This window comes from Pelobates fuscus, chromosome 12, assembly GCF_036172605.1.
Source record: "Pelobates fuscus isolate aPelFus1 chromosome 12, aPelFus1.pri, whole genome shotgun sequence".
NCBI classification, from domain to species: Eukaryota; Metazoa; Chordata; class Amphibia; order Anura; family Pelobatidae; genus Pelobates; species Pelobates fuscus.
In genome coordinates, this window is record NC_086328.1 from 103,437,431 (window position 1) to 103,461,386 (window position 23,956).

At 41.0% G+C, this 23,956-nt stretch overlaps 1 protein-coding gene across 8 annotated transcripts in view; it reads left to right on the forward strand.

Moving 5' to 3' along the window:
* Nucleotides 1-23,956, forward strand: part of TUB (TUB bipartite transcription factor) — a 210,765-nt gene that overhangs the window by 175,790 nt on the left and 11,019 nt on the right. For all 8 annotated transcript variants that reach the window (XM_063438592.1, XM_063438593.1, XM_063438594.1 and 5 more), the window contains 3 exons: nt 16,529-16,693; nt 18,618-18,739; nt 21,843-22,034. In XM_063438592.1, the coding sequence (XP_063294662.1) occupies nt 16,529-16,693; nt 18,618-18,739; nt 21,843-22,034 (479 nt within the window). The remainder of the gene's footprint in view (nt 1-16,528; nt 16,694-18,617; nt 18,740-21,842; nt 22,035-23,956) is intronic.

Here is a 23,956-nt window from a genome sequence, read left to right on the forward strand (position 1 = left end):
TATTTCCAGACAAAAGAAAAGAATGGATTTTTAGAGCTAGCAGACAGAAACGATAAAACCCCTGTGCATTGTGTGCAGTTTCTTTCCATTAAGCCTTTTCTGTCTGATATGAAGACACAAATTGATATAGGATAAGATTAAATACATAGAACCTGTTTCTGCTACCTGCGCGATAGACATGATATTATACTAATGTCAATGATCTAGGACACTAAAAGCCTTAAAATGGGATTTGTCAAAATGTCACTGCGTAATCTGCACCTTTTGTGAGATTTTTTTCTGTTGCGGATTGTCATTTTCAGAGGGAGTCGGGGTTGGGCTATTTATTGCTCGTGTCATATTTCTGTATTTTTCTTTTCATTCATGCTAATTTTTGTGTAGCACTTTCCATATATTAATAGTTTCCTGTGTTTTTCACTTATTGATTTATTTTCTCATTTTTTTAAATGTTGTGTTTTTGACTTTACAGTTCCCTGATGAGAGTTAAATGCGTCACATTAAAATACCTAATTCTTTGACAATTATTTGTACAAAGCTACTAACTTTATTTAGCACAGATATTTTGCCTCAAGACATTATGTATTTAGCATTGGACTCTGGGATTTTGGATCAGTAATTAGGATAATATTTATATATTTATATATAATGCTTAATATTGACGATCTTATTATACTTTATTCTAACTAATGATGAGTTTTATAACTAAAGTTTTGAAATTATTACCTGCTAAGTAACAATTTTCCTTCTATTTTGCCAATTTATAATGTGGTTACCCCCACCCCACACACACACACACACTCTCCCCTTTTCTGTTTATTGGGTATTATTGCATTGGCTCTGCAGATGTTTTGGACTACACCTCCCATGATGCTTTGCCAGCATTATGTGTGTAAGAGCATTATGGGGGATGTAGTCCACAACATCTGGAGAGCCGAAGGTTGCCTATCCCTGCATTAGCTCAGACCCCTCTTTTTCTTATGAAAAATAAAAGAAAATACATGTCCAATCACATCTGCCATCGGTGCTGAGTCCCAAATCACCACAATTACCTCTTCATGTGATTAGACCCAGAGACGGCCAATGGAAGCAGTTTTCTCAATACTTTTTTACATTTTCATATCTGTTGCTTCACAACTCTTTTAACCAAAAATGAATTTTAAAAAAATGAATAAAAACATTCAGTATTGAGGGTTTATTGTGAGCCTTTTTAAGCTGTTATTGATGAGCAATCTTCATAATCTGCCTTATCTGTTCTCTAAAAAACTGATCTCTGGAGCACAACGGCGGATCTGAAAGCTCTTCAGTCGAGCTATTTATTCGTTTCAGATTTTCAACAAGCTGCATTTTCAAAATATATGATTCTTATCTTACATCTAAAATCCTAAATCCACTTTGATGGTTTTTAAAAGCTTTTGATGTTATCCTTGTCATGGTGCGCTTCTAAATAAATAAATCCATTCCTTATTTGCAATAATGAATACGCTGGCACACACATTCATTCACATTTTTTTACACGTTCCTTATAAATTCCCAGAATCAGAGCATTTGACCATTTATTTAGACTTTTTTTTTAACACACCTGATGTGTGTGACTAAATGTAATTGGGTTTTCCCATTTAATCAGAAGGAGCATTGCACAGCAAACTGTATTGTTTAAAATATTATATTTCTATAAAAAGAATAAAACATGTGAATTCATAATTAAAATGATGTTTTGTGGATAATATATGTTTCATTAAACATTTACATGATTTCTAAGCAATCCAAATATAATAATATTTTAAATGTAATATTTTTGGATAAACCTTTAAAATGATTTGATATTATAAAAATATTTTAATATTTTAGAAACATAGAATGTGACGGCAGATAATAACCATTTGGCCCATCTAGTCTGCCCAATTTTCTAAATACTTTCATTAGACCCTGGCCTTATCTTAAGTCTAGCATAGCCTTATGCCTATCCCATGCATGCTTAAACTCCCTCACTGTGTTAAAGGACCACTCTAGGCACCCAGACCACTTCAGCTTAATGAGGTGGTCTGGGTGCCAGGTCCCTCTAGGATTAACCCTTTTTTTTTATAAACATAGCAGTTTCAGAGAAACTGCTATGTTTATACTGAGGGTTAATCCAGCCTCCAAAACCTCTAGTGGCTGTCTCATTGACAGCCGCTAGAGGCGCTTGCGTGATTCTCACTGTGAAAATCACAGTGAGAGCACGCAAGCGTCCATAGGAAAGCATTGTAAATGCTTTCCTATGCGACCGGCTGAATGCGAGCGCGGCTCCTGCCGCTCATGCGCATTCAGCCGATGACGTCGCAAGGAAGAAGGAGAGGAGGAGTAGAGCTCCCCGCCCGGGCGCTGGAGAAAGAGGTAAGTTTAACCCCTTCCTCCCCCCAGAGCCCGGCGGGAGGGGGTCCCTGAGGGTGGGGGCACCCTCAGGGCACTCTAGTGCCAGGAAAACTAGTATGTTTTCCTGGCACTAGAGTGGTCCTTTAACCTCTACCACTTCAGCTGGAAGGCTATTCCATGCGTCCACTACCCTCTCAATAAAGTAATACTTCCTGATATTATTTTTAAACCTTTGCCCCTCTAATTTAAGACTATGTCCTCTTGTTGTGGTAGTTTTTCTTCTTTTAAATATAGTTTAATATTACATCATTATATACATAAAATGTTTTTTTTTACATTTGAAAAGAAATTATTGTACATTCCATTTATGCATTAAGTTTTCATCTCATATTTGAAAGAAATGTGACATTGTTGCTTTATTTAACCCCTTAAGGACCAAACTCCTGGAATAAAAGGGAATCATGACATGTCACACATGTCATGTGTCCTTAAGGGGTTAAATAATAATTGTCTAGAAAAGTATGGGTTAATTTACCCAGGTGTAACCTTTTCCCTTTGATGATCTGTTTTTCACAAACTGTGGCCCATATTGTACTGCATATTCAGAGTGAGGTTTTAACATGCTGAATGATATTCGATCTTTGCTCTAATTCCTGGTGACAAATGTTGGTGATGAAATCACTGACTTAATGGAGGTTATCTTAGTTTTCCCAAGAGTTACTGGTCGATACAATAAGACTGTTTGTACGCAGTGAGGTGATTAAAGTGATTGAACAGGATACTGTTATTATAAACCCTGGTAAAGTGATTCATAAGTGTATTTGCATGGGCTTGGGAGGGAGATAAGAATGGACCGGCAAAAATGATTGGCCATAAGGTGGTAATTAACAGTTTAACTTGGCAATCATGTCAAACAACAGGAACATTTAACCCCTTAAGGACACATGACATGTGTGACATGTCATGATTCCCTTTTATTCCAGAAGTTTGGTCCTTAAGGGGTTAAAAAAATATGGCACATTATTATTATTATTATTATTATTATTATTATTATATTAATAATAATAAAAATATTAGGAGTAAGCATAAATATTATATTATGATATTTTTATGATATTATGATATTATGATATTTTACTGATTGGTTCACCTTAATAATTATTTAAATGTGCTAAACATACAGTAATGCTTGTTAAATGCTTGTTTTGTGTGCGTATTATGGAAATGTGTGATTGCTTTAGAAAATAAAAAAAATAAAATAATAATAATACATTTGTATTGCGACAGGAGTTATTCACTTAACTCCAATCTGAAGCAAACTTCAGGCAACATGCGGACATGGATAAAATCTCCAACACATCTATAGTCACAGTTTTGGTATTTTTATCTAAATTTTGCAGTTCGTTACATTTTAAAGTTTGCAGGGGGATTCACTGAAGTCCAAATGGCTCTGAACTGAATGACGCAAAATCAGCATGTAAAATCTGTAAAAGACTTTGTTGATGCAATTAATCAATGTCCGGATTTTGTAAATAAGGCCCAGAATGGACCAAAATTTAGTCCAGACTGAATGCAGTCCTCTAGGTGTGAAATATATATTTTTAAACAGGTTTTACATTTATTGGCCCCCTCCTCACTATTATTACGGTGAGGGGGGTAGATAGGAATTTTTTACAAAAGTGGCTCAGGGATTGGGGACCCGTAGCCATCCGGGGGAGGGAGGGGAATACTATTATTTGGTGGGTGGACAATGTCATGTCTAACCCCACATTTTATAATTTATTAACCATGGTTTGGGGCTAGGGGAGCCCTAATTGTGTAAATTGGTTCAGATGCAAAAATCACAGATTTTCCGAACTCATGTGAACAAATGTTCAAGTATTGATTGGACAGACTGAATCCTGACCACATTGATCTTTAGTAAATCTGCAAATTGCCATTGTGACCGGAATTTGGTCTTTTTCACCCGATGTCTAGTGAATAACACTGTTAGTAAATGTTCACAATGGGTCAATGTGTTCTGATAAATGTGTGATTTTTTTTTTTTTCTTATAAATTCTTTATTTATGTCAAGGAAGAACATTACAATAATTGCATATCATGACAAGACGATACAGGATATTGTTACATTATATATGCATGGTTCACATCGTATTTGGAATGACCTTAAACTATCCCTCCTAGTAAACCTTCACTTCACCAACGTATCCTGGAATGCGACTATCTTGCAGTGCAATGCTTCTAACCAGTCCTTCCCAGTTTTTTATTTTTTAAAATTTTTAAACTTATAACTTAGATGAGAGATAAGCAAAAGCAGTAATAAGACAAAAACCAATAAAGCAGGTCAAACAGCACCATATATGTCATACTAGTATGTTCGCATGTTAAGTATGTTTAGGACATGCCCTATTTTCCATCCTGTGCTTCCATGATAATCTAACAACTCGTTTGCTGATTTATATTTTTGTCAATCTCTTTCAAAGTTCTATCCAATTACTCCATTAATCCCATGTCCTTATCCTTTCGTGGTACTAGTCATTTACAGTCTGCCTGGCTTTTGTGAAATAATTAAGAAGATCTCACAAGAAAGAAGGAAAGGAACAGAGAGACGAAAGTAGATATCAGAGTGTGAAAGAAGGGAAAACTGGGGGGGGGGAAAAAAAGGGGGGGGGGAGGAGGGTGACGTCAGGAGGATCCGGCCATCCCATGTCGTGTGAGCGAAACTCACGTATTGGCTGCGCTGGCCTCCCAAGGGCCCCAAATTTTTTCAAACTTTTTCGTCGTACCCCTAACTCGAGCTGTGAGGTCATCCATGAGGTAATTATCTTTAATTTTCCTGATCACCATATCAATCCCTGGGGCCTCCTGTTTCAACCATCCCTGTGCCAGAGCTCTCCTAGCTGCCAGAGTCACCTTATTCAATAGGGTTAGTTGCGCTTTGGTCCAGTTATCTATAGGTCTGGCTAATAAGAACACCCATGGGTCTAGTTTAACCTCCCTCTCAAATATGTCTCGTAGCAATTGCGCAATTTGTCGCCAAAACACTTGTGCTATTGGGCATTCCCACCACATGTGGACATACGTGCCCTTGAGACCACATCCTCGCCAGCATAGGTCTGTAGTAATTTGATTCATACGGCTCAACTTTACCGGTGTGGTATACCATCAAAATAGCGTCTTATAGGACTGTTCCTGCAGGGAGACACACATAGAAGCCTGCGCGGCCGCCTCCCACATCTCTTGCCACTCCACTCCCTCTAGTGTCTCTCCTAATTCCGCTTCCCATTGGGCTATGTATGTTAGTCCTCCCCATTCTGAAGTGTTGTGGCATAAATGTAAGTAGATAAGTGAAATAATTTTTCCTGGGAATCGTTCTTTTGCGCACATTCTTTCAAAGAACGTCATCTGTGCCTCTGCGGCTTGTTTAACCTGGATGTTACGGGCATAATCCCTGATCTGAAGGTACCTGAAAAAGTCAAAGGGTCGCAGAGGTGTTTTATTTTGCAGATCGTCAAAAGTCACGATCGAGCCCCCCTCGTATAGCTGAAATAACCTTTGCAGTCCTGCCCTTTCCATGCCTCTAAACTCCCGGGCCGACATCCCTGGTAAGAATGCTTTGTTCCTCAATAGAGGGGTCATCGGTGAAGGGGAGGACGCCAAGCCATACTTAGGTGCAGCTGTGTCCCATATTTTCAGCGAATTAGAGATCGCTGGACAAGTCACAATTATGTTCGGTCTGTGCTCCTTTGGGGTCCACATATAGAACTGAGGCATATCCATCCCCATAAGGGATGCTTCCAGGTCAACCCATCTCCTTTCCTCGGGCGGGGAGTGCCACAGCGCCACCTGTGCCAGTTGGGCTGCAATGTAATAAAAGTGTAAATGTGGAAGGCCAAGTCCTCCTCTGCCCTTAGCTCGATAAAGAATGTTGCGTGATACCCTGTGTTTCTTGTTTTGCCATATAAATTTGCCTATGGCTTGCTGTAGCGGTCCTAGGTCCGATCCGGATACCCTTATCGGAAGTGCCTGGAACAAAAACAATATTCTGGGTAGCACATTCATCTTTACGGAGTGAATCCTGCCGATCCAAGAAATTGCCTTTTCCATCCATTTCTCCATATCCGTCATCAAGGTCTTAATCAGCGGAGTGTAATTCTGTTGGAATAATTTAGATGGATCCGCTGTCAATCGTATGCCTAGATATTTTATGTGATCTCTCGATATTCTTAACTTGTAGGTTCTCCCTATGTAGTCGGTGTCCAGCTCTGGCATCCCTATGGGTAACACACTGGATTTATCCATATTCACCTTGTATCCAGCCAATTCTCCAAATTCTCCCAAAACGTCTGCCAGTGCCGCCATAGATCCCCTCGGTTCAGTTAGCGTCAGTAACACGTCGTCGGCAAATGCCGACACCACGTATCGTTTCCCTCCGACATCTACCCCTTTGATATCCGGGGCTGCGCGTATTGCCTGAAGGAGCAGCTCTAAAGACAGGGCGAATAATAAGGGCGACAATGGGCATCCTTGTCTCGTGCCGTTGCTAAGACCAAACGGTTTTATCTTTGCACCCGAAATGCGGATTTGGGCTCTGATGTTGGTATACATTGCTCGAACCGCAGTCGTGAACTGAACCGGGAATCCAAGGTGATCCAGCATTGTAAATAAGTAAGGCCATTTAACCCTGTCGAAAGCCTTTTCGGCATCCAACGATAGTAATATCGTCGGTATCTTCCTCGTGGTTTGTCTCCATATGAGGTCCACATTACGTCGAGTATTCTCGAATAGTTGTCTAGTTGGTATGAATCCCACCTGGTCAGGGTGAATCAGCCGAGGTAGGATCAGATTTATCCTGGTAGCCAGGATCTTCGCTAGTATTTTTGAGTCGTGATTGATAAGGGAAATCGGGCGAAAGTTTTCTGGGGTCGACAAATCTCTGCCTGGTTTCGGCAGTAAGACAATATCTGCTAGCGACATATCCCTATCAGGCGTTCCTCCATCTAATAATTCGTTAAGCCAATCAACCAGGTGTGGAACCAGTTCTTCCCTAAAGGTTTTATAATAAGAGCCATCGAATCCATCCGGTCCCGGAGCCTTATTACTCTTCAGTGTACAGATTGCCACTTCTACTTCCCCCTCTGTAATCGGTTTCCTCAAGGACTCCACTTCCGCCCCATTTAGTTTTGGTAAATCCAGCCCGGCAAGGAAGGCTTGTATCTTGTCTCTTTCGTCGCTAATTCTGGCGGGGTCTGTTGTGGAGTGGTTGTATAGTTTAGCGAAGAATTCCGTAAATACTGTAGCTATATCTGTGGGGTCTGTGCGGTATTGACCTAAGGCATCTTTGATTTTAGTAATGTGGGGTCGATGCTGCCGTGGCCGTAACGTTCTCGCCAGTAGGGTATCCATCTTGTTGCCCTTTTCAAAATAGGTCCGTTTAGATCTTACGATAGCCCGTGCTGTTTCGTCTATCAACGTTCCTTTAATCGAGGCTCTCAGTTCCCGCACCATCTGTAAGTTAGCAGGTGTAGCGTCGATCTTATGTTTCAGTTCGGCCTCACGCAAGGACTCCAGAAGGGAAGATAACAGTTGGGTTTTGCATTTTTTCTTCAGCGTTGCTGCACGAATCAAAACGCCCCTGATCACCGTTTTATGAGCCGACCACACAGTCACCTTCGATAAATCCGTGTCAGTTTCTCTAGCGAAGTAGTCAAGCAATTCCTTCCTAACCTCCTCAACTATTGCCGGATCACGCAGCAAAGAAGTGTTCAATTTCCATGACCATGGGGACATTGCACTTAGTTTATCCAATGTTATGGAAATGTCAGCGTGATCAGACCAGGTTATGGATCCTACAGTCGATATCGATACTTTGGGCACTGAGTGAGTATTAACCAAAAACAAGTCAATTCTTGAGTAAGTATCATGGGGTGCAGAGTAGAATGTATAATCGTTGTCGTCCGGGTGTTGCGCCCTCCAGATATCTACTAAGCCTGTGTCCTGCATGAAGATATGTAATAATTTGTCCTGTCCGCCCCTATTATGCGATCTAGGAATACCTTTACCTGATCCCCTATCTCTCGCCGGGCATGGCGCTGCATTGTAATCGCCTCCTACTATTATCATGCCATGTGGTTGAGTTTAATCATCTGTGTCAATTCCGCCCAAAACTCCTTAGAGGGGTCATTGGGGCCATAAAGATTAATAATATGTATGCTATGGGAGTACAACGTACCTGACAGGAGCACAAAACGGCCCCCCGAGTCCGTATGTACCCTAGAAACATTAAGCGGGCATCTGTGGTGTACCAGGATTGCAACGCCATTCCTCTTATTGAGCGCTCTGGACTCATACGTGGTTCGGTACGTACGGTCTCTAAGTGCGAATTTCGCCGAGGCCTGAATGTGTGTCTCCTGCAGGAAAGCTATATCGGGGTTCAAACGGTTGAGATCCCTAAACATGAGGCGCCTTTTTTTGGGTGCATTAAGACCTTTAACATTCATGGACAATATCTTCATCGGCATGGGTCCATCCCGTGTGAATCGCTATGATAAAACCCATTGTGAAGCCTGCGCACTAAATGTATTTCGTCTAACTTTCTCTCGGTAGGAATAGATAATCTTCGTCGGCGCGATCTAGCTTGCATAGTAAGCGCTGCTCCTGTCATTGTAGTCTTACCAGTTATGTTCCGGCCGTTCCTGAGGTGTATTCCCCCAACGTCACCCTCCAGGGCTGGGTAAGGGAAGGTATAAGAAGGGATAGAAAGGGGACGAAATAAAGAGAAAAAAAAAGAACAATAAGTAGAAAACATATTATGTACAGTAAATACCTGGTCTTATCTAAAGCCAGGCTCTTGTGGGGTATGAGTCCCTGTCCCTCCAGTGATCCTAAAAGGCTCCACAGGGCCAGGGACTCAGACCAACCTAAAAATAATTAAAACCGCAGCCGAATAGAAACGATTGGAGGCGGTCATTACAAATACATTCGCCAAGGTAGGACGCCCCACCCCAGGCTCCCCTTGGGTATCATACCCGTACTCCTTCTCGGGTATCCCTTGCAACTCGACTTTACTCTCGCCCTGTGATCCCCTCACTGCTCCCTGCATCCTAGGGGTGGAAAGAGCTTGCCTTGTGTGTTATTTAGATCAAATGGGAAGACATTTATATAGGCCCGACCGGAGTATCCAGGGTTCGTGCGACTAAATATGGGCTATAGCCCTGGGGATATCCCACAGCTAATGGAGCGTGAGCCGGAGGCGGGAAGAAATAAGGCCTAAACCGACGTCCCCCCTCCCCCGTAAAGAACAAGGAGTATGCCCTTTGCCTCAATTGTTGGGGACCCCCCTCATCCCTAGCTCCCCGAGTCAGCCGGAGTGGAGCATATGGGCGCCAAAGATCGGTCTTGGTGGATTTCAACTATCCACCTCTATGCAGCCCAACATGTGGCCGCATCTAATACCTGGTTGTGGGTACTCGAGAGTTAAAGAGGAAGCATAAATACATAGAGGGGGGTACGAAGAAAAAACTCAAAACTGTTTAAACATGCCTATAACCGAACAATAGGTGTGCATAATACAAATACAAATAATCCCTCCGTCGGTGCCCACCCTACCGTCCACCCGTAACCCATGAGCTGGCAACCACACCGTGCCTCGATTGTATGCTGGGCGCCGCCTTGCAGATGCGTCAGAATCATGTCCCCAATATGAGTATATAATCCCACACCTTTCCAAAAGGAGATATAAGCCCTGACCCTCCCCAAAACACAATGGAGCCCCCCCGGATATCAACCCCAGGCCGAGCAAAAATCACTCGCTCCTGACGGGTACAAAAACCTTTAAATCAAAATAGAAATAAGTGCCCGCAGAAAAAAGAAAAAAGACCCCCTCCCCCCAAAAAAACAGGATGCAAAATACCCCCCACAAGCCGTCCCCAATGGGGAACTTCTTCAAGGGGCTGGCACCAGAAAAGGAACGTAAGGGAGCCCCCCGCGGACCTCACTCACCCGCCGTGTACCATTCTCGAGGGAGGGGATGTACCGTCGCTGTCGCTACTCCAGGTACCGTTATGTCGCCTGTGTCTTGTACCCCTAGGTCGTGCAGGAATGCCGCCGGATCGCCCCCAGGGTGTAGGATCTTAGAGCGCCCATCCTTAAAGGCCATCAGCCGGAACGGATGGCCCCACGCATATTTAATAGAGTGCTGTTGGAGCAATTCAGTTATAGGCCTCCATTCCCTCCTCTGCCTCAGGGTGTCTGGTGTCAGGTCCTGAAATAGGGCCAATTCAGCTCCTCTGTACTTGATTTGGTTTTCCCTTCCAAATCTCATCAAAGCTTCCTTTGTTTGGAAAAACTGAAATTTGATGATGATATCCCTGGGTCTGGTATCATTTGGCCGTCTGATTCTGAGAGCCCTATGAGCCCTCTCAATATGCCAGAGGTTTTCCGGTATGTTTGGTAGCAGCGGTTTAAATATGGCGAGTACCACCTCAATCAGGGAGCCTTCCCCCTCTCGCTCTGGCAAACCCCGCAGTCTGATGTTGTTCCTACGCGAGCGGTTGCCCAAATCTTCTAGCGCATATTCAGCCACCGCTAACCTGGATGTTAACAGGTTAATTTGCGCAGCGGCTGCATTGTGAGCTTCCACTGTGGACTCCACTCTTTGCTCTAGCACTGCTGTTCTATTTCCGAGTGCCTGTATCTCCGCCTTAACTTCGGCGGTATTTCTAGCTATCTCTGTCGCTAGGTAGGATCTTACCTCCGCCAAGGTAGCCAGTATCTGTTTGGCGTCAGGCTCTTGGGATCCCGAAGTCCCGCTGGATGCCGGGCTGGATGGAGATTGCGGCCCTCCAAGGCTTTCCCGTCCGCCATCTTGGGTGTTCCTCATGGCGCGGGAGGCCGCAAAGAGATCTGTCACCGTCGCTCCCTGTTCAGCCTGTTTTTTGGTCGGCTTCTTAGGGGCCCGCTTGTCCATCTCGGGTCTCCCTCCAGTTTTATCGGTCACGGAATGCCGCTTCTATTAGCCGTTGATCCAGTGGTCCCGGCGGAGCTCACACGAACACGTCCAGCTCGCTCCCGCCTCAGACCACGCCCCCTAAATGTGTGATTTTATTTAGAATATCCTCATAATTATTTATTGATTAACATTTTGAAATTATAAAAAGACTGAAGAAATACGTAAAACTTGGATTCATATATGTATTATTATTGCAATTATAATTTTCTCTTCTACATGTCCCCACCCAGAACAATATCCTAAAATCTCATATTATTTCAGCAGCTGACAGCTCCATCAATTTCAATTTTCTATGTGGTTTAAGGACCATTAGCTGAATACATGCACGTAAGACAAAAAATCTTACCAAGGTAGCGTTCATTAGACCAGGCAATTTTACACAACAAAATGAACACAACAAACTATGTATAATATATAAAGCAAAAACTATAAACTAACAACTGAAAACTAATTGTAAAAATTAATGTCAAAATAGGAAAAAATCATCATTGCAGCTCGTTTTCCGGTTTAAATATTTTAGCTTAGTTTTTGCAATTTGACTCCCACTCACCACAAATCGTTGTTTAGTAAATGATTATGTGTCTTTGTATGTGATGTCAGAGTGAATGTTTCTGTGTAATTCCCAGTGTAGAACTGTACTTTAGTGTGGTAGAGCTGTGTGAATACATTGGTTGCATTTGTGTACCGTGCATGTATAAACGTTTGTTATGTCAGTGCGCATTGTTACTGTTAATGCATGAGATTATTTGTGTACGTTGTGTCAGTGTGAATTTATGTTTGTATATGCAGAGTGTTCAGAGAGTGTTTGTGTATGTGTTAATGAAGAGTTTTATTAGTGTGAGTGTTAGGTGGATTCAGGTGTGTGTTAGTGCACAGTGTCAGTGTGAGTGTGAATACAAGGATTTATTGATACAGTGTGTCAGTGCGTGAATGCAGGGTTTATTGGTGCAGAGTGTCAGTGTGTGAATGCAGGGTGTATGGGTGGAGAGTATCAGTGTGTGAATGCTGGGTGTATTGATACAGAGTGACAGTGTGTGTGAATGCAGGGTGTATAGGTGTACTGTGTCAGTGTGTGAATGCAGGGTGTATATGTGCAGAGTGTCAGTTTGTGAATGCAGGGTGTATGGGTGCAGAGTGTCAGTGTGTCAATGCGGGGTGTATGGGTGCAGAGTGCCAGTGTGTCAATGCGGGGTGTATAGGTGCAGAGTGTCAGGGTGTTAATGCAGGGTGTATGGGTGCAGAGTGTCAGGGTGTGAATGCAGGGTGTATGGGTGCAGAGTGTCAGGGTGTGAATGCAGGGTGTATAGGTGCACAGTGTCAGTGTCTGAATGCAGGGTGTATGGGTACAGAGTCTCAGAGTGTGAACGTTATATACGCCCATTCTGTCTCTTTCATAGGTAACAATAAAATAAAGAAAATAAATAAATAAATATTGTAAGGTAGTGCTGTCGGTTTTCAGTGATCCTTCAATATTGATAGTTATGGCTCGCTTCAGGTATGATGTGGACCTTTACCGACAAAAGGTCACTCCGGGTCATTCTAAGCTTAGTGTGTCTTTATGCAATCTATAGCTGTATACGGAGCAGACCCTTCCGTTCCCAAATTACTTATAAATACTGTTTTCCTTAACAATTCTAGATGATAACTTGACTATCACTAAAATAATCCAGTGTCTGAAGACCCAAAATGCACTGTAATAATATTGTAATAAATGAAACAAGGACTCAAATAAATATAAGATAAAAGTGTATTGAATGAATGTTACAGAATGCAAAAATAGTCAGTAAATAATTAATCTTACCAAATGTATTAGTGGCTACAGCATATGTCCCTGTATACCCTTCAGCTGTGTGGTGACAGCATGCAGAGTAAGAGTAGATGAATGAATGAATGAATTAATGAATGACTGAATGAATTAATGAATGACTGAATGAATTAATGAATGACTGAATGAATGACTGAATGACTGACTGAATGAATGCATGAATGAATGGCTGAATGACAACGTCCCACTCTTTCTCCTTCAGTTAAATAGCCATTTTGTCCTCCATAAAGCAGCCCCCACCTGTGTAATACTCCCAAAAAGGTTTTCTAACTTGTTGTATTGGATATCTAAGTTTGGGATATACCCTAGATCAGTGTTCCCCAACCCAGTCCTCAGGGACCACCAACACTCCAGGATTTATGTATGTCCTTGTTTTATTCCAATGGAGATGCTGACAAAACCTGGACTGTTGGTGGTCCCTGAGGACTGGGTTGGGGAACACTGCCCTAGATGGCTCTGCCTATAGTTAGCTTCAAAATTAAGTGAAGTGTTTTGTATACATTTGACTGACAACACATGTGTTTGTTCTAATTTAACTTCAACCTTTTAGCTGTTAACCTTGTGGAAATGTCATTGACAATGTAACTTTTTCAAATCTAAGCAAAAAGGCCTGCAATATTTCATACACCTATTTTATACAGCTAAATGTACATTCATAATATATATTATATATATATATATGCACCATACCCTATGATACATATATATATTGCAAACTACACATTAAATAATGATCAACAATAATGATCAAGTGCAACTACAGGCTAGTCACAAAATGTAAATGAAAGGGAATGCTTTTGCTATTAAAAATGCATAGTTTTATGCTTCACTAAAAATTCCTTATTTTATGCTCTGATTAACAAGCAAAGTACAAACAATGGAATGTTATAACTGCCGTCAATGCTTTGTCACTGTAGAGGGAATCTGAGCCATTTATATAGGTATTATTGGACAGGAAGAATTGTTAGTATTTAAAATTTTTCCTGCAGGTTACAGATGCTGGTGGTGATGGGTTAGTGGGAGCATGCAATGTTAATTTGCTGGATTTAAAGTACATATTTAAAGTCACAATGCATATGTTCCACTTCTTATACTTTTTACTTTTTTTTTTTACGCTTAGTCGATGAATTTTCCCAAATTCATGTCAGGTGAGAAGTGGGTAAATTTGGAATATTTTGTATAAAAAAAAAACAAAAAAACTTTATAATTGTTAAGCCAAAGGTAAAATGTGTCTGGGGGATTATTTCGGCACAATAAATACGCTATTATTGAGCTGAGCACATCCTGAATATTCTAAATTTAGGGCTGTTACCATGGAGCCTGAAGTATAAACTTGCTGATTGTTCCAATTTCAACCTCCTCGCTTATTAATAACGCTCGAGTGACTTCATTTGCACAGTGTGAATGGCGTGCATTCCTAGGACTGTGCGTTACAATGTACATAACTATTTATTATGATTAGGAGTAAATGCAGTTTATGTAAGATTTTAATAATAATAATAATAATAATACATTTTGTGCCGATTTTATATTTCCCATTTTACCAACTCTTTGTGATGACTACAGTATGCCACTGGGAGCTCAATATTGTTGATGTGTCTGAGTGTATAACAGAGCTCCACAGCACTAATACTCCCAGTAATGTGTATTTAAACTACTAATAAATGTGTTTAGAAATCAGTCTGTGTAAATAAGATACATTGTTCTTGTTATAAATTACATTTAATTGTATAAATTGTTATTAGTACGTCACCTAAAATTTCTCAGAATAGCCCCGCCCTGGAAACACCCCTAGAATTAAAGTGTCCCTCTTTGTCCATGTGACATGTTGGGAGGTATGGTGTAACACAGCCACAGTTCGAAATTGGTATTGACTGAACAGTTTTCTTAATGTCAGGCGGCATCATCAATCACTCAATCTCAAGAACAAGAGTCGTGAGGTTAATGACAAAACATAATGGATCCATATTGGAAAGATGCGACGTGCCTATTTGACCTTTTTATAGTGCAGTGAGGATAATAATAGATGATGTCATATTGTTCCAAAACAATATTGATATGTGACACTTTGCGTGTAATGTACATGTGTATTTGTTGTGTTATCAATTATGATATTTTGATGCTACAGTGCTTATTATTATTTTATTACTTGTTGTTTATTTGCTTTAATTGATAAACAGAGAATATTTTGTGCACATTAGTTAACCTTGTTCATAAACACCAACTAATGGAAAGTGTTTGTGACCACCCGTCCATCTAACAGTGACAATTTGTACTCTGGCCACATATCAGGACAGATGGAGTGCACAGTAGCCTCCCACCTGATTTATCTGACAAGTATATTACATACTTATTTCACACTATTCACACGTGATTGTGGTCATAGTATTGTTTTTGACCTGGAGTGCAGAGTAGAGCTGGATCATCAGAAAAGTATTGTATACATAACTCATAATAAGAGTTAACACTTATTTTCCCCCTATACCACCCTTAAAGTGTACCCTATACCACCCTTAGTGCCCCCTGTACCACCCTTAGTGTCCCCCTGTACCACCCTTATTGTTGCCCCTGTACCACCCTTATTTCTCCCCATGTACAACCCTTAGTGCCCCCCTGTACCGCCCTTAGTGTACCCCTGTACCACCCTTAGTGTCCCCCTGTACCACACTTATTGCCGCCCCTGTACCACCCTTATTGCTCCCCATGTACAACCCTTAGTGCCCCCATGTACCACCCTTACTGTCCTCCCTATGACACCCTGATTGTGAGTTGAGTATACATTTCTGATGACACAGTTGTATTCTTCACTCTATCTTATTCTGTTTAATTTGATGTGAATAGCCTAGTGATTGTCATATGAGGGAAAGTGGGACCCCGATATTAGCTGTTTTAAACCTGCAACACATTTTTACTGTCCACTGCCTGCCATCCCATCAAGCTTTATTAGGCTTGTATTATCAGCTTCAGTCTACCTTTGCAACAATTTTCATCATTTCATCTATGTGTTTATTTGTATCCGTTATTTAGGTCTTTGTATTTATACAATTGTGTTTGTATCTTATTGGGAGTTTGCTCGTATTGATTCTTACTTGCCCTAATCTGATTGACATTTATTGTTTTTTTTTTTACCTGTTTGTTTAGCCCTGTTCCAACCTCTTTGTTTTAATAGCTGGTAAATACAGTAAGTCCACGATCAGACACTTTATGTAACAGGAACCTTTATATGAATCCATCCATATGTAGAAGGCAGTTCCGTGGCTGCTATTAAAATCTTTGCAATTAGTTTTGTTATAATTAGGTCTTCCACGCTGAGCCAACAATCTCTGTATGTACTACTTCAGGCATTGACGGGCCTGCAGCTTTCCAGGACGAGGTCCAGGACCCTGGGAGCCATGTCCAGATTCTCACAGTGGGGCAATCTATCCATGATGAAGAAGATGGTGAGACAACAGTCACCAGCCAACAGCAAAGCAAACAGGACCTGAGGGTGACCATGCAGAAAAGGGGTTCGTATTTATCTTTCCTTGCTTCATATAAACCACAAAATGCAATCACAGTGACCCAATCTCTATGGTACTATGAGCAGCAATGGCCAGGGTGGGTAATAGAAAAATGGCCTACAAGGAGAGTTACAGGAAAATGGCTTCCAAGGAGGGTCATAGGAAAATGGCTTCCAAGGAGGGTTATAGAAACAATGGCTTCCAAGGAGGGTTAGAGAAAAATGGCCTCCAAGGAGGGTTACAGGAAAATGGCTTCCAAGGAGGGTTATAGGAAAATGGCTTCCAAGGAGGGTTATAGAAACAATGGCTTCCAAGGAGGGTTAGAGAAAAATGGCCTCCAAGGAGGGTTACAGGAAAATGGCTTCCAAGGAGGGTTATATGAAAATGGCTTCCAATTAGGGGTATAGAAAAATGGCCTTCAAAGAGGGTTACAAGAAAATGGCTTCCAAGGAGGGTTATATGAAAATGGCTTCCAATTAGGGTTATAGAAAAATGGCTTCCAAGCAGGGTTATAGAAAAATGGCTTCCAAGGAGGGTTACAGCAAAATGGCTTCCAATGAGGGTTATAGAAAAATGGCCTCCAAGGAGGGTTACAGGAAAATGGCTTCCAAGGGAGGTTATAGGAAAATAGCTTCCAAGGAGGGTTAAAGAAAAATGGCTGCCTAAGAGGATTATAGGGAAATTGTGGATCTGTGGGAGCTGGAGCGATGGTTTAGTCCTGCATTACTTGCCATCAGGTTTTATTCTTACACACTGCACATGGTACAGGATGTACATTTTATAGTTATTCTTCAGAAAGCCAGTATTTATTTATTCATTGTTCCCATTGGTATCTTTAAATAATTATGGTTTTTTTTAAGTTTTTCTTCTTATGTTACATTTAACATTCTGGTCGGTTGTGGGAAAATGATAAAGAAATTGAATGATTTAGGACAAATGTGTAAATTTTGACATTTTGTTCTAATATTTGCAATTTCCTGTCAATTCTTTTCCTGATTTGGAGAATCATTCCTGCTCGTGTATTTGTCCTGTGGCTTAGACGATGGGGTCCATCGTTTGTCTGTATTTTTTGTAACGAACCCCCACAAGTCTTGCTCTGTGGACAGAAACCTCTCATGTGGAATATTATTATATAGGGTAATATTATTTAATACATTTAATCTGACTGGATCCCAGATTGTATAGATTTAGTAGGTTGTAACTCACTTTCACCTTCATTTAAAGTTTGTTTTTTTCTGGTAATAAAACTCTAAAAATTATTCAGATTATTTTTCCTGCACACACACAAAAATGGATTGAGTCGGTGAAGAGTGCAGTACGCAGGTATTGCTTGTGGCGCAATGTTTTTTTATATTCAAGGTTAGAATTCAGTAAATGGGAAATATTGGCCCAGGTTTCATCCATTGGTTTTATTCTTAAAGGCTTTATATCTCCTCTCCAACTCAGAGATAAAATAACAGACAGTGTATGTGGAGTGGATATAAAACAGGTTTATAAATTATCCTTCAACAATAATAGAAAAGGCAAGCATACTATGCCCGTCACTTCTGTGAGAGCTCTAATAAATGATCTTGAGTTCATGTGACCATTCGGAGAAAGTGCTATTAATTAAAGACATAAATTATATAATTTAGTGAATGGGTTTTCCAGAAGACGGCTATTGTATTTTCTCTGTGTCTTTATTTTTGTGTCGTCGTGAAGCATGGTTAACGTAGATGGAGAAACAGACAGATTTTTCGGATACATATAAGGGTAAATAACACAAGAAACGTTGTTCTGCATGCGAGTTAGAATTTCGCTGGGAGATAGAATAGGAAAACAGCCAAGGACACGTCAGACTACTGAATCATCTGGAGATAAGAGTAAACTAATAAAACCACAATAAACATAAAATTAACATTGTGATTTTGTGTTTTTAAACATTTTACAGGCATATCGAGCAGCATGAACTTCGATGAAGAGGAAGACGATGAAGATGACGATAGTTCAAGCTCATCCCAGCTAAACAGTAACACCCGACCGGGGTCTGCAACAAGCAAAAAGTCCAACAAGGTAAGTACCAGCAAAGAGAGAATGACACCTACCTTATTAGATAGGTACTAACATAGGATCTTGACCTAGAGATTGTAATAATTATAAGAGCAACAGTATAAGAGCAAATCCACCTTCACATGACTGTGACGTTTTCCTACTTAGAGGTGTTATTTAATTTAGGGTTATATACAGCTCTGTATCTATCACGAGACGAACAAGGCACTTTTCAGGGGGCAGCAAAATGCTGTCATGGAGCATAAACACATCATAGAAGCTCAGCAAGCTTTGGCAATATTTTTTGGGACATTTCCACACCCTGACAAATGTGTATACTTACACACCAGACAGCTACTCCAAACACCAGCTCTAAGTGAGAGAAACTGCTTCCCAGAGTCACTTAGGGAAGACCAGTTCTGCACCTAATGAACGGTACATTTTTAGGGCTTTCGGGAACACTATATTCTTGACAATGTAGTTTTAAAAGCAATATTTAGCCCCCCTATTAAAGGAGTAAAAGGTGATTTTACTCACCTTTTCTCCAGCGTCAAACGGACCTCGTTGTTGGTGACCCTGACTCCGCTCTGCCTCCTGGGCTGAGATCATCATAGAAAAGCATTGGGAGGCTATTGCGCATGCGCTGCAAAGCGCTGCATCAGTCAACATCTCTTCATAGAGATGCATCTCTATGAGAAATGTTCATGGAGACGCTGAACGTCCACTAGAGGTGTCACTAGGCAGCAATGTAAACACTGCCTTTTCTCTGAGTGTTTGTTAAACAGTGTGTGTGCCAATGACTGTGTCTATCAGTGCGTGTATGTCAGTGTATGCGTCAGTGAGGGCATGTGTCGTCTGTCAGTGAATGTGTAGGTGTTAAACAGGAAGAGGTGCCATCTTGACAGGAAGAGGTGGGGCAAATTTAGATAAGGGGATGTCCAAATTTGCTAGGGCAGCAAAAAAACATATATATTACGAGTCTGTATAAATAATGTGCTTTCATTTTATATAGATGAACAGCACATTACAAATTTTCAGGAACTTTGCTAGGTAGAAAAAGACACTGGCACTTGGCACCTAAATCTGGAACCCCACCAACATTACTGTCTTACTTTTCTTCTGTAATTCTCAGTTTTTCCTGTTCTCTTCCATCCTGTCTGGCTACATTTAACGTATTCTTACCCTCGTCTCCAGTGTTGTCCACTATCCTCTTTCTTTACTCTAACATTTATTTTCCATGTTCTTCCCATTACTCTTACACACTGTCTCCCCTTTTTTAACTTGCTCTCCTCACCTCACTTGCTCCTTTCCCTTCTCCCAATTTCTTTCTGCACCTCTCTCACATGCTCCCTGTTCCTCATTTCCATTTCTCACCCCACGTCTTGTCTCGTCTTCACAGCTCTATCAGTCTGCCTTATGTGTCTCTCTTAGTCTGCCTTTTGTCTCTGTCAGTCTCGCTTATGTGTCTCTGTCAGTCTGCCTTCTGTGTCTCTCTTAGTCTGCCTTCTGTCTCTGTCAGTCTGGCTTATGTGTCTCTGTCAGTCTGCCTTCTGTGTCTCTGTGAGTCTGCCTTCTGTGTCTCTGCCAGTCTACCTTCTGTGTCTCTGTGAGTCTGCCTTCTGCATCTCTGTAAACTTGCCTTCTCCCTCTGTCAGTCTGGCTTCTGTGTCTCTCTTAGTCTGCCTTCTGTCTCTGTCAGTCTGCCTTCTGTCTCTGTCAGTCTGCCTTCTGTGTCTCTGTCAGTCTGACTTCTGTGTCTCTGTGAGTCTGCCTTCTGCATCTCTGTAAACTTGCCTTCTGTGTCTCTGCCAGTCTACCTTCTGTGTCTCTGTGAGTCTGCCTTCTGCATCTCTGTAAACTTGCCTTCTGCCTCTGTCAGTCTGGCTTCTGTGTCTCTCTTAGTCTGCCTTCTGTCTCTGTCAGTCTGCCTTCTGTGTCTCTGTCAGTCTGACTTCTGTGTCTCTGTGAGTCTGCCTTCTGCATCTCTGTAAACTTGCCTTCTGTGTCTCTGCCAGTCTACCTTCTGTGTCTATGTGAGTCTGCCTTCTGCATCTCTGTAAACTTGCCTTCTGCCTCTGTCAGTCTGGCTTCTGTGTCTGTCAGTCTGGCTTCTGTGTCTGTCAGTCTGGCTTCTGTGACTCTGTGAGTCTGCCTTCTGCATCTCTGTAAATATGCCTTCTGTGTCTCTGTCAGTCTGCCTTCTGTGTCTCTGTCAGTCTGCCTTCTGTATCTCTGTCAGTCTGTCTTCTGTGTCTCTGTCAGTCTGCCTTCTGTGTCTCTGTCAGTCTGCCTTCTGTATTTCTGTCAGTCTGCCTTCTGTGCCTCTGTCAGTCTGCCTTCTGTATCTCTGTCAGTCTGTCTTCTGTGTCTCTGTCAGTCTGCCTTCTGTGTCTCTGTCAGTCTGTCTCTCCTTGCTCTATGGAATTCTTCTAAATTCTCTCTAGTATTCTTGCTCATTGTTTTTCAACTTCTCTTGTGTTTTCTCCCCTTTCTTATTGCTCCCACTGCTTTTCAATTTTTTCTCATCTTTTATTTTTACACACCTTCAGCCCCTAGAGACCTCCCCACAAGCAACACCCATGTTAGAATTCATTAGATGCCATTGTATTACAATGTATCAAAAGTAACTGATATTTATTTACAACATGGAAGACATAACACAGTGAGCCAAGTGTTTCAAACAACAATTGTGATGCCTGTACATTAAATGATAAATATTAGCCAGCTTGTAAAATATAGGAAAACAAACTGTTAAGTTGTAAAATGTGGCTGGTATGACAGAATTATAGAGTTATATTTTAGTTAGATATTTTTGACCAACGTTTTATGTTAGCAGCTCGCTGTTTAGTGAATAATGGACCACGTTTAATCCTTTCCACTCGGATAAAATTTCAGTGTCGTTCACCAAATTTGCCAAATTTATTTATAGAAATCACTTTGTGGGTGCGTTTTTTTTCAAGTCGCCTTTATCCGATAATGTTATGTCCCTCTGGGTGAGCCGTACGACCTTCAAACTTGTATGCTACTCATATGTCCCACCAGGAAAATTTAAATGTCCCACCCTGTGGAACAGTCGAGGGGAAAGGGTTAAGTGAACTCTGTGTTTCCCTTTAATCGTTATTTTTAGGAAACTGCCTCTGCATCAAGTCCCCCCAAAGATGAACCAGCCATTGAGGTGGACGACCTGGAGGAGTTTGCTGTTAGACCCGCCCCTCGCGGGGTGACCATCAAATGCCGAATTACTAGAGACAAAAAAGGCATGGACAGAGGAATGTACCCAACGTATTACCTCCATCTGGAGAGGGAGGATGGGAAAAAGGTCAGAATTCACATCAAAATATATATAACAGAAGAGAATGAAAATATGTCTGAGTAACAATTGCTGATTGGGAAACACGTTTTGAAGAAACACTCCAAACTGCCATATGTTAGTAGATTGCGCATAGTGTTTGTTTCTTTTATTTCTACAAAAATAATAATTTGTTATACATCACCCTCCCAGCATACAATGTTTCCCTTTTAGCTTCAATAATACGGCTGTACAAGATTTAATTGTAACGTAGCTCGGTACGCAGCCCGAGTATCTATGTTAATATACCTCCTTTTCCAGCCGGACACCTTCAGTAATTATAGCACCTCGCCCAAACATCAGCATAGACTTGGTGAAGGGAAAACAAGACACTTTATTTGGTTACAAATGTACATATTTATACACATACCCCCGGCAGGGGGTCTTTAACTCAAACAACGGAGATCCCACCCAGGCGTCTCTGTGTCTGGGATATAACTAGATCAAGTAATGCTGATCTAATCAACCTCCAGACAACAAGGCCCCTTAACAGAATATCCCCAATACACATATAAACATCACAAAACACCACATATGTGGTATCCCCGGATAGCTCATCCCCAAAATAGCGCCGTGATATGCCACCGGGGGTCCGAGGTACCTTGGATTAAAGTTTCAGCAGGCTGCTTCAAAGTTCTTATCCACTCAGCAGTTACACAAAGTTGTCAGGTTTGTCCTCACAGCCGATCAGTCTGTGGAAGTCTTGTCTGGGGCAGGTCAGTCTGGGGTTCCCGGTCATCCAGTGCCTTCAATAAGCACAGGATAACATAGACAAAAGAGGGGACTGTAAAACATACATTTTAAAACACCAAATCTAGAACCCCGTGTTTCCAGCCCTGTCACTGTCATGACTTTGGGTTTTTTCGTGTTTGGTGAGAGCTTATTGCGGAAGCTGCGCAGTAAGCAAATTTGCAAACGCAAGAAATTTAAATGTGAAGATTTATTGATTCCTCATAATTCTCATATATCATATATACAGTTGTGATCAAAAATATTCAACCCCCATTGAAAATCAGGGTTTTTTCAATATTTGCAAGCAAGTAAATCACTATATGCACTGAAAACATGAATATATCATTTTCAGGAAAAAAAACAAAAAAGGAAAAAAAACATGTATATATCACCAAAAGTGAATGACCAAATAGTACAACCTGTATATGAATGATGAAGTACAATGTATAGATGTATATTTGGTAAAAAAAAAAAAAAAAGAATATAGTGCAGTATGATCAGCACAGGGGTTGGAGGAGGGGATAATGGCAAACTCACTAAATTGATGCAAAATCAGGCATATCTCCACATAAAAGTGGTATCCAGGACTCCAGCAAGTAGCAGGAAAACTCCCAGGATGGCAGATGCAATAAAACAAACAAATATAAAAAGAAGTAAATAAAAATAAGGATAATAACAATAATAAAAATATTTTTATTTACTTGTTTTTATATTTGTTTGTTTGTTTTATTGCATTGTTCACCATCAAATCGTTTCAGTCTATTTAAGAGGGAGACATGCCTGATTTTCCATCATTCCTCCCCCCCACCCCTGTGCTGATCATACTGCACTATATTCTTTTTTCTTTCCCCAGTTATATATCTATACATTGTACTTCATCATTCATATACAGGTTGTACTATTTGATCATTCACTTTTGGTGATATATACACGTTTTTTCCTTTTTTGTTTTTTTTTTCTGTTATTTCAATATTTACAGTCTTTCAGCTCTTTGCAATATATAAATCAAACAAAAGCAATTAAAATAGCTCAACACAATAAATGATTCGAGTGGTTTCCCCAAATTCAACTAAAATGCAACTTATAATGACTTCTCCAGTTTCAAAATGATGCTGAAAAGAACACTCTGCCCACAGTTAAACATGGTAGTGGCTCGGTGA